Source organism: Argopecten irradians, unplaced genomic scaffold (genome assembly GCF_041381155.1).
Source record: "Argopecten irradians isolate NY unplaced genomic scaffold, Ai_NY scaffold_1306, whole genome shotgun sequence".
NCBI lineage: Eukaryota > Metazoa > Mollusca > Bivalvia > Pectinida > Pectinidae > Argopecten > Argopecten irradians.
In genome coordinates, this window is record NW_027188772.1 from 1 (window position 1) to 11,915 (window position 11,915).

An 11,915-nucleotide genomic window follows, 5' to 3' on the forward strand; every position below is an offset into this window, starting at 1 on the left:
GAATGACATTGATCTACATTCAAGGTCACAGGGGTCAAATAGGCTAAAAATCCTTTAAACAATTTCTTGTGAATAACTATGAGGCCTAGAGACCTGATATAGGGCCCGTAACATGCTTGGACAAAGAGCCATCAAGTTTTTTCAAATGACTGACCTTGATCTTCATTCAAGGTCACAAGTGTCAAAAAGGCAAAAATCTTTAATCATTTTCTTCCCAAGAACCAGAAGGCCTAGGGTACTGAACTACTGATGTTGGGCATGTAGTATGCTGGGATGAAGGGCTACCAAGTATGTTCAAATAAATGACCTTGATCTTCATTCCAGGTCACAGGGGTCAAATAGGCTAAACATCCTTTAAACAACTCCTTGTGAATAACTAAGAGGCATAGAGGCCTGATATTGGGCCGGTGACATGCTTGGATGAAGGGCTATCAAGTTTGTTCAAATGAATTACCTTGATCTTCATTGAAAGTCACAGGGGTCAAAAAGGCTTACATTTTTAAACGACTTCTTCTCAAGAACAAAAGGCGATACTCATATTGGGCATGTATCATGCTGGGATGAAGGGCTACCAAGTATGTTCAAATAAATGACCTTGACCTAAATTCAAGGTAACAGGGGTCAAATATGTTAAAATCTTTAAACGACTTCTTGAGAATAACTAGGAGGCCTAGAGACCTGATATTGGGCCTGTGACATGCTGGGATGAAGGGCTACCAAGTTTGTTCAAATGAATGACCTTGATCTTCATTCAAGGTCACATAGGTCAAATATGCTAAAATCTTTAAGCGACTACGTTGTATTGTGTTAATAGTCAGATGACCGTTAAGGCCCATGGGCCTCTTGTTTAAAAAGTCATGTTTATATAATAATGTGATATTACATCATCATCATCATCATTATCATCATCATCATCATCATCATCATCATCATCCCTGAGGACTTCCAGACTTAATATTGATAACAGCTCTTATGCCTTCTATTACTTAATAGCTTTAAAAACCATGCCCTAGCTGTCTAAATCATAATGATATCCAAAAACTTAAACAAGTGCTGAAAAATATTTCATGAGTGATAGAGAAAAGTTGGTCGGTAGTTGTGTCATCAACCCTGAATTTTGATTGAGAAGGGGGTTTTCAACAATAGATTTGTAGAAATTCATATGTTTATATATTGTTTGTATATTTTTTTGTAATGTTATCGATGATAAATGTTAGTAGTGGTTAAAGGAAGGATGACCACATTTTGAAGACAGGAGCGACACTTGACAAGTTTCTTCCAATTAGGCCTACTAGGAGAAATAGAAGATATCAAAGAACTTGGAGATAGTTTGAAATAGATAATCTATTAGAGCTTTCACCTATAAATAAAATGACCTATTATTTTTGTTCTGTTTCGTTATTAATATTCTTCTGCACAGAAAGTTGTATACAAAATATCTCCGATATGTAAGCAGTGGCGTAGGAAGATGAAACGTCATGGGGGGGGGGGGGGGGGGGGGGGCAAAGGTCCTCAATATTTTGTAAACCCCCCCCCCCCCCCCCTTACGAGAGGAGATTATGCTTTATGTACATTTTTCATATATCACTAAATTTAATCCTTGTACACATTTATAGACAGTGGGGTCGCTAAAAGGAAATTAACGAAAACGCATATTAGCCAAATTAGCGTGTGAGCGTCGAAGGCGCGAGATTTTTGTGTTTTGTTAGGGGTCTGAGGGTGACCCCCGGGATGAGTTTTATGTGTTTGATGATTTTGAGATCGCCCGAAAGCGCGAGATTTTGGTGCTTGGGGGGTCGGGGGTCTCCCCCGGGAAAAAAATTACGATTTAGAATGGCTTAGATGAGTTTTACGATGCATTTTGATGAATTTGTGAGCGCCCAAAGGCGCGAGAATTTGGTGTTAGGGGGGGTTCGGGGGTCTCCCCCGGGAAAAAAAATTACGATTAAGAATGGCTAAGATGAGTTTTACGATAAAGTTTAATGATTATAAAGCGTTCTTAACATGGTAATTTTTCGATTTAAAGCTACCTGCATTCAGAAATGATAATTGTGTCGTCATAACATTATGCAACCCTTCTCGATCTGAATATACCGGCTTTACACCATCGGCACATTGTTGTGTAACATAAAAAATGAATTAATTGTCTCACTAAGACATATAAACAAATTGATCTTTTAAGAGACATTTTTCTAAATAGTACATAGAATCCCTTGATGGACATTTTTAGTCTAGTTTTTGTGTATTGAATTTTTACTATTTAAGGTTTGACAATATGTGCTTGAACGTTTTAGGAAATGCGCCGCGCAGCGGAAAATTTTCTAGAATGAAGTACGAAAAATGTGCAGGAGGACCCTTTTTTCTTTCAAATAAGCATTTTTAGAAAATTTCAGTCGGCGAAAATGGGGGGGGGGGGCAAAAAGACATGTTTGCCCCCCCCCCCCTACGACCCCCTGGTAAGAGACATTGAGTTGAAAAATGAACAATGGCCGGCTATACCTCTCACTTCCGGTTTTAAACTTATGTCAATATCACGTTAAATGGTTTCACCGATATGCAGAATAAAAAATGGAAGCAAATTTCTGTTGTAAAATTTTTCGATAAAAACGTACCTTCTGCTTGTACAGCGAGGTTTACTGAAACAAATGATGTACAATGATCTCTTCCGAGAACCATTTCTATTTCACACATTTGTAATGGCCGCAGTATACAACATTTAGTAAGAGCAAACGGCAGCTATCTACTTCGCTTCCGGTTTGTGATGAAATACGGTTGTATTACCATGCTATCCGGAATCGCTGTCTGCTCTATTTTGTCTGTTAGTTTCGCCGTCAAGTAGACGCTGGTAATGTTAAGCTATATGTGAGTTAAGCGTTCTAGAGCCTAGGATTATTGTAAATAGATGGCGCTAATGTCGTTGCCCGGCAGTATATAAAGCCGCGGTTTTCAACGAGATTTTTCTTAGTGTTGGACGAGCTGCTGAAGTGAAAGCACCTAAGTAAATACAAGGTAAATATAGATGTGCCTGAACAAGGCTTGCCTATATACGTCAGTTGATAATAACTTACGGTAGAGTTGAGATCGGAGATTGACGTGCCTGAATAAGGCTTTCCTCCTCCGCGTTATATACTCTGGAGAGTAAGTTGTAAACTGAGCCTTGGGATTGCTCGTTGAATGATTACGTTTACATGAATCATTGAGAGTACTAGTGATTACTCTGTGAGTACTCGGTAATATGTAATGATTGTGTGTGAATCATTGCTGGAGTGATTACTCTGAGAGTGCTCGGTAAACGTGAGTGCTCAGTAGCAGTGAGTACTGTGAGTGCACAGTGATTTTGAGTACTCGGTAGCTCGGTAGTGTTAGGCCTTAGGGAAAGGTTCTTTATAGATAATATAACATTGATTTTATCGTAGTCTGGTTATATATGTACGAGTAGGGATTATCGAATCACCCGAGGTAGGGGAGACTACTCGCATAGGCTTATAGATAATTCAGTAGTTGTTGCTAATCATTTAATAATTATTCTGATCTGTATGATTTATGCTGTTTGTATATTTTGAAGTTAAGTTATCATGATCACTCAGAGGCACTGAGTGATCAGTAGGATTGATATTGTAAATCATAATATTTAGGGATAGATAGAATCACGGCTAGATCAGCTGTGTATTATTTGTATATATTTGCACTGAGTAATTTGATAGGAACAGTACATAATATAGACACTATAGATCATCAGTTAATTGTGACTGGATCGGACCCGGTAAACGTCACATAATTTGGTGGCAGCGGTGGTGATCTTGTCTATATTTTTGTGCTGTTCGATTACTCAGTTTTAAATAAAATGTGATTTTAGATTTAACTGTTATATTATTGTGAATATGATTTCTGATGAGACATCTCGCACTCAGTTGAGAAATTCTGAGATGGATTTTGGTGAGGATAGTGGACAGGGATTTCACTCTACACCAAAACTACAGATGTCGAAGGGGAGCAGTCATTATAGAGATTCTGGTATAACATCTATGTATGCAGATGGCAGAACTTCTGAGGTAAAGGCAGATATTGCTGATTTATATAGCAGTATGAGCACGCCTGAAGATATTTCATCTCATGAGATTGATAGGGAGATAGAGAAAATGCAGGAACAGTTACGCCAACTAGATGTTCAGAATCAGAGCCTGCGAGAGTCTGCTAGTCAGCAAAGACTGAAGAAATCATCACACGAAGGAAATTTTGGAGTCCGAAGTAAAGGGGAGAGCACTCCTAAGGTGAGATTCTCGGAGAACACCCATTCCTCGCGATTTGATGATGATAGAGCAGACAATATCACTTATCGAGACAGAAATCAAAGAGGTACAGCTCGATTTATCGAGAAAGAAGATGTATCAAGCTATTATTCCCCTCAGCGGAGGAGAACGAATCCAAAGTCGATCGCTGATTTGGATGATAGTGATTATGAGGACCAATCATTGAGTAGGAAACCCAATGTAAAGCATGTGTCAGTAAAAGCCTCTACATATGATGGCACGACACCATGGAGGGATTATTTGTCTCATTTTGAGACATGTGCTCGAATTAATCGCTGGTCAGAGTATGAGATGGGACTATATCTTGCTGTGAGTTTGAGAGGACAAGCTCAGGGTATACTTGGTGATTTACCTACCAGGAAGCAAGATCACTATTTCTCATTAGTGAGAGCTCTCGAACAAAGATTTGCCCCACCAAATCAAACTGAACTTTATCGAGTACAGTTGTTGGAAAGGAGGCAGAGGGCTAATGAAACACTTCCAGAGCTGGGTCAAGCTATTCGTAGGTTAGTTAATTTAACCTATCCAACTGTTGAAGGTGGAGTGAGAGAAACTTTGGCCAAGCAACAGTTTCTAGAATCACTAGCTGATTCGGATATGCGTATTCGCATTAAACAAGCGAGACCTGAGAACCTTACAGATGCGATTCATCTAGCGGTTGAGTTGGAGGCTTATAAGAAAGCAGAGAAACATGGAAATGATGGTCATGCCTATTTGAGGAATACAAGTACTGAGGGTACTGATGCCAACCATCCAGTAGAGACTGAGAAGTCTGGGATGGAATCCATGTTGAGAAGTATCCAACAGAAGTTGGAAAAGATGCAAGGAGATATCAGCCAGTTACAATCGGGAATGAAAAATCAGCCCGATCAGCAAAAAACAAAGTGGGAAGGATTCGAACTTTGAGCGACGCTGTTTTAAGTGTCATGAAACAGGACATTTTCGTAGGGATTGTCCTCAGCTCAAAAAGAAATCGGATAAGAAATCAAATGGAGCTGCTAATCCAGTCAGGACTAGAACAAGAAGGCGCAGGAGTAAACAATCAGCCGGAATCGGAGTATCCTCTGCTGCTCAGGAGGCTGGACTGTATATCAATGCAGAAGTTCAGCATACCAATGTAAAGCTGTTGGTCGATACCGGAGCTACTGTGACAATCTTGTCACAAGAAGTGTATGAGAGAATTCCACAAGAGCGGAGACCAAAACTGAGAGAAGTTAAAAAGGATGTCTTGGCAGCTAATGGAAGTGAACTCAAAGTCCTTGGTCAGGGAGGTTTTATGATAAAACCTGAAGGCTGCAGGGATGTTTACTTTGAGGCAGTAGTTGCACAAATAAGCAATGAAGGAATCCTTGGCCTTGACTTCTTGAGATCAAGAAATGGTCTGATTGATCTGAAACGTGGATCGCTTGTTCTAGACGATATGCCTGTTGACACAAAGTACGAGGGAACACTTGGATGTTTTCGAGTTGTCGCTACTGAGAAGATAACCATTCCTGGTAAGAGCGAAATGATCATTACGGGACAAGTTAATTTTCCTGTGGGTAAACAGATGAAGGATGAATCACTTATTATAGAAGGTACCAACTCCTTTCTGAAGAATGATAAAGCTCTGGTAGCCCGATCCTTGGTGAGTAGCGAGACTACTGTTCCCGTGAGGCTCATGAACCTGCAGGAGGATCCACAAACCATTTACCCAGGAACCAATGTCGCTCATGCTAGTCCTGTATCGACTGTGATGGAGACAGTGCAATCCTCTAGTGATGCACCTACAGGAAAACTCAGAGAAGATTTGGATCAACTATTAGAGAGATCAAAAGAGCATCTGACTTCAGAACAGAGCAACAGGGTCAAGGCTTTACTATTGAAATATAGTAACTTGTTTGCAGCATCCGACAGTGATCTTGGACGGACTACAGTCATAAAACACAAGATAGAAACAGGTGATGCTCGACCCATCAAACAACCTCTCAGAAGAGTACCAGCACATCTGAGTTCTGAAGTAGATAGACAAGTTAAGGATATGCTCGATCGAGGAGTAATCCAGAAGTCTACCAGCCCATGGTCTTCTGGTATTGTTCTGGTACGCAAGAAGGACGGAAGTCTCAGATTTTGCGTTGATTACAGGCAACTCAATGCTGTGAGCGTGCATGATGCATATCCATTGCCACGCATTGATGAGGCACTGGATCACTTGTCAGGGTGTACGTGGTTTTCTTACACTCGACCTCAATGCAGGATACTGGCAAGTTGAACTGGAAAGCGAAGATCGTCCTAAAACTGCCTTCTCGACTCGAACTGGATTATATGAATTCCAGGTGATGCCATTCGGATTGACGTCTGCCCCAGCTACATTCGAACGGTTAATGGAGACTGTGTTGGCCGGACTTCAATGGCAGATCTGCCTCATCTATTTGGATGATGTGATTGTGGTAGGAAAAGATTTTGATGATATGCTACTAAATCTACAAACTGTGTTTGAGAGACTCTCTGTTGCAGGGCTGAAATTAAAGAGCCGGAAATGCCAACTATTTGGAAAGGAGGTAGTCTACCTTGGACACGTGATATCTGAGAAAGGTATAGCCACTGATGATGAAAAAGTGAAAATTGTAGAGCAGTGGCCCATTCCAAAGAATACCAAGGAAGTGAGATCATTTTTGGGTTTCTGCGGATATTACAGAAGATTTGTCAGAAACTTCTCACAGATTGCGAGCTGTCTACACAGACTGACTGAGAAGGGCAGGGCATTTGAGTGGACTGAAGCCTGTCAGGAGGCATTCACTACCCTGAAGAATCACTTGATTAATGCCCCCATACTGGCTCACCCAGATTTTAAGCAGCCTTTCATCTTGGACACCGATGCGAGCGACAAATCTATCGGTGCAGTTCTTTCACAGAACATTGATGGAAATGAGAGACCAGTTGCTTATGCAGGTCGTACGCTGACCAAAGCGGAACGAAGTTACTGTGTAACAAGAAAAGAGTTGTTGGCAGTCGTACACTTCGTGAAATATTTTAAACACTACCTATACGGTAGGAAGTTTACAGTGAGAACGGATCACAGTTCTCTGCGCTGGCTGCTCAATTTTAAGACACCAGAAGGGCAAATGGCCCGATGGCTACAGGTTCTGAGTTCCTACAACATGGACATCAAACACAGGCCGGGAACTCAACACCGCAATGCCGATGCATTGAGTCGGATACCATGTCGACAATGCGGGTTTGACCCCATGTGGGAGAACAAATCAGAGACAACTGCAAATGTTGAGGCCTGCAATCCCGTAGCAATGGTGGATTCAAAAGATCACAAAATTGAAATGAAGCCATCCCTTCAGCAGAAGCAGGAAGATGATGCTGATATTGCAGTAGTGGTTGAATGGGTGAAAGGAGGAGAGAAAAACCTCCGTACAAAGAAATTGGTGACCGGAGCATAGTGGTGAAAACACTATGGGCACAATTTGAATCCCTGGTGATACATGAGGACATGTTGTATCGGAAAAATCCCCATTCAGAGGCAAATCTACAGGCAATTGTACCTGCATCGGAAAGACGAACCGTGCTGACTCACAGTCATGACAATCGGAGTTCGGGACACCTGGGAATAAAGAAGACTTTGGCAAAAATCCGACAGAGTTTCTATTGGCCAGGGTTACAGGCAGACGTAAAACAATACGTAATAGGATGCCCGCAGTGCAGTAAAAGAAAGAATCCAAGTAAAACTAAACGAGCTCCTATGCAAATGGTGGAGTCAGGGTTCCCCATGGAAAGAATTGCAATCGATATCTTGTGTGAACTCCCCCTCACACAACAGGGCAATCGGCATATACTAGTTATATCAGACTACTACACAAAGTGGACGGAAAGCTTTGCAATGCCGAACATGGAAGCCCAGACAGTGGCCAGGATTCTCGTTGAAGAAGTGATTGCTAGGTTTGGTGTTCCTTATGCCATTCACTCAGATCAAGGATCTCAGTTTGAGAGCGCGTTGTTCCGGGAGATGTGTAAATTGCTACAGATCAACAAGACGCATACCACTCCCTACCATCCAAAATCAGATGGCATGGTTGAAAGATTCAACAAAACCCTCGTAACCATGCTGAGTGCGTTTGTGGATACCCATCAAACGGATTGGGACGAACACCTGCCATATGTGATGATGGCCTATCGCTCCACAGAGCATGAGACAACAGGAAGCTCTCCGAACGCCATGATGCTAGGAAGGGAAACGAGTACTCCATTAGACATACAGTATGAAATGCCTAGGAACATCAGAGCGATTCCCCAGAATCAGTGGGCTTGGCAATTGAAAGAGAAAATGGAAACTGCACATGAGTTAGTAAGGAAACACTCAAAAGGTGCGATGCTCCGACAGAAGCGTTATCATGACCAGAAGCTGTCTTGGACCAAATTTGAGTCCGGTGATTCTGTGTATGTCTTTTTCCCGAATATTCCAGCTGGCACCACGCACAAGTTAGCAAGTCGTTGGCGAGGACCATTCAGGGTACTTGCTAGATTGACAGATGTGACTTACAGAGTCTCATGTGGGTACAAGGGGAAACCTAAAGTAATCCATGCTGATAGAATGAGATTGAAACATCCTCAGGTATTGCGTGGTGAGAGCAAAGCAGAAGCTTTTGAGCGCAAGGATGTGCAAGTTCAAGTTGATGAGTCATGTTTTGAATCTAGTTTGCCTGAGAGTGATGAGCAAGAAAATGTCAGTGAATCAGAAAAGAAACTCATATGTGTTGAGAATGAGTGTGAATCTGACAGGGCAATCCCAAGGCGAACGCGACATAAACCGAAGTGGCATTCTGATTATACTTCGCGTTATTGAAATGTTTAATGCTGTTAAGTAACTGAGGGCTCTTTCTTGTTACAGATATCCGAGATGGCGAAAACCAAGACAACCCCGGTAAAGAAATGCCCCATGTGTACATTTAGGACGGCAAACATCGACGATATGAAAGAACATATTCTGAAATGTGGAATTGAAACTATGGAGAAAAAGACCTTGTCCTGTCCCAAGTGCAGTTACAAAACTTTTAGACCTACTAATATGACCAGGCACCAGAAGCGCCATGATGCGACAGTAGATGTTCCGAAAGCTGCTGGAAAGAGTCTGAATACTGCATTATCTTCTAAGAACTCTCCGAAGGCTCAACCTTCTACTTCAGGCGCACTTAGCAAAGCTCACTCACCAGAGACCGATGTGGAGAGCTGGAAGGGACAAGACCCTGGTGATCTTCTCGGGGAAGTTTCAGATTCATCCGTTGTGCATGATGATTCATCCTCCGAGGATGACTGCCTCTTGGCAGGACGTGCAATAAGAAAACCTACGAGGCCGATTCCTGTCATGGCACCAAAGAGAAGGGTGGACCCTAAGGATCCGATCAATATGGTTCCGATGCCAGTTGTTTCGAAGAAGCTACGTAGTTCCATCCCTACACAGACCGATTTTGAAAGAGCGGATGCATCAACACAGACTGATCCCTATGAACCAGAGCTAAGACAGCAGCCTGTGAACAGAAAAAACTGTTACGAAGACCACCAGATACTCGGACAACGGCCGAGATGTCGAGCTGGTGGAGTATTGCGAATTCTTTGGGGCAGAGGCACTGGATAGGTCCTACTGATTACCCGCGACAAATTGATCGTTTTCTTTGTCACAACCACCAATAAATCCTTTATCTTTAATCTATTTTGTATCTTATAGTTATCTGTAATGGCACGTGAGGACACGTGTTGCTCGGAGGCGTGGGTAGTGTGATGAAATACGGTTGTATTACCATGCTATCCGGAATCGCTGTCTGCTCTATTTTGTCTGTTAGTTTCGCCGTCAAGTAGACGCTTGTAATGTTAAGCTATATGTGAGTTAAGCGTTCTAGAGCCTAGGATTATTGTAAATAGATGGCGCTAATGTCGTTGCCCGGCAGTATATAAAGCCGCGGTTTTCAACGAGATTTTTCTTAGTGTTGGACGAGCTGCTGAAGTGAAAGCACCTAAGTAAATACAAGGTAAATATAGATGTGCCTGAACAAGGCTTGCCTATATACGTCAGTTGATAATAACTTACGGTAGAGTTGAGATCGGAGATTGACGTGCCTGAATAAGGCTTTCCTCCTCCGCGTTATATACTCTGGAGAGTAAGTTGTAAACTGAGCCTTGGGATTGCTCGTTGAATGATTACGTTTACATGAATCATTGAGAGTACTAGTGATTACTCTGTGAGTACTCGGTAATATGTAATGATTGTGTGTGAATCATTGCTGGAGTGATTACTCTGAGAGTGCTCGGTAAACGTGAGTGCTCAGTAGCAGTGAGTACTGTGAGTGCACAGTGATTTTGAGTACTCGGTAGCTCGGTAGTGTTAGGCCTTAGGGAAAGGTTCTTAATAGATATAATATAACATTGATTTTATCGTAGTCTGGTTATATATGTACGAGTAGGGATTATCGAATCACCCGAGGTAGGGGAGACTACTCGCATAGGCTTATAGATAATTCAGTAGTTGTTGCTAATCATTTAATAATTATTCTGATCTGTATGATTTATGCTGTTTGTATATTTTGAAGTTAAGTTATCATGATCACTCAGAGGCACTGAGTGATCAGTAGGATTGATATTGTAAAATCATAATATTTAGGGATAGATAGAATCACAGCTAGATCAGCTGTGTATTATTTGTATATATTTGCACTGAGTAATTTGATAGGAACAGTACATAATATAGACACTATAGATCATCAGTTAATTGTGACTGGATCGGACCCGGTAAAACGTCAACAAAAACAAGTAAATATACATTTAAAGAAATCGATGTAATTCTGTTGAATTCATGACGCATAATAATTGCACAATGGGTCATATCATTCGTTCTTTATCTCACCTTCATACATAAGTTTAGCATATAATTATATTTATAATATAATTTACAGTTATTCTCTTAATATAAATGCTCGTTTTAGTTTTATAACATGGACAGATTTACAAAGCGGAGAAAACCACGGGTACCAGAGAAATCCAACCGAACCACGGTGTGTACCAATTGATAGAAATGAATCTGGTATCCAGAACTTCTCCTATCGTTTGGAGAGCTGTTAAGCATGGTTAATAGATATCCATTGATCTGCTTGTTATATATATACTCATCGCCTTTTTCGAGTTACAACTGTATTGATGTTTACTATGAAAAGTACACGCATCTAGCCATGGTAATCAAAACAGACATTATTGCGACGAATTGATGAGCTTTGTATTTAACTAAAATAATGAAAGCAACAACATGTCTTTCTTACTTCTGTTTTTTTTTATTTCAAATCGATTGCAAAACACGTTACACAATTTATACAAATCACTTTTGATGGTCCGGATGAAAGCACGCGAGGAGTATTAGAGTGGGATGAACCGGAGTGTCCAGAGAAGACCCACGTGACGCAGACCGTGCAGGTGACTCCTAACCTTTTTCACGTCTGTGTTGGGGATCGAACCCCTGCCGGCAAGGTGAAAGGCAAGTAGTTTAACCACTACACCACGCGATCACCCTAAAAAGGCATGACTATGTCGATTTGTTCGAAATCACAGGTTTATTTCCGACTTAGAAACATGATT

General features: G+C 41.4%; 1 protein-coding gene across 1 annotated transcript; it reads left to right on the top strand.

Moving 5' to 3' along the window:
- The first annotated feature begins 2,778 nt into the window (after positions 1–2,778).
- Positions 2,779–10,467, top strand: LOC138314073 (uncharacterized). Its single transcript, XM_069254261.1, has 3 exons — positions 2,779–3,009; positions 9,187–9,779; positions 9,832–10,467. The coding sequence occupies exons 2-3, from the start codon at positions 9,196–9,198 to the stop codon at positions 9,938–9,940; spliced, it is 693 nt and encodes a 230-aa protein (XP_069110362.1). The 5' UTR covers positions 2,779–3,009; positions 9,187–9,195; the 3' UTR covers positions 9,941–10,467.
- The last annotated feature ends 1,448 nt before the right edge of the window (positions 10,468–11,915 follow it).

What these genes read in the sequence shown, in the direction of transcription:
- LOC138314073 (XM_069254261.1), top strand. Translation starts at nt 9,196, where the DNA reads ATGGCGAAAACCAAGACAACCCCGGTAAAGAAATGCCCCATGTGTACA. An exon ending in GATTTTGAAAGAGCGGATGC is followed by an intron (nt 9,780 to 9,831) that starts ATCAACACAGAC and finishes CAGCCTGTGAAC; the next exon opens with AGAAAAAACTGTTACGAAGA.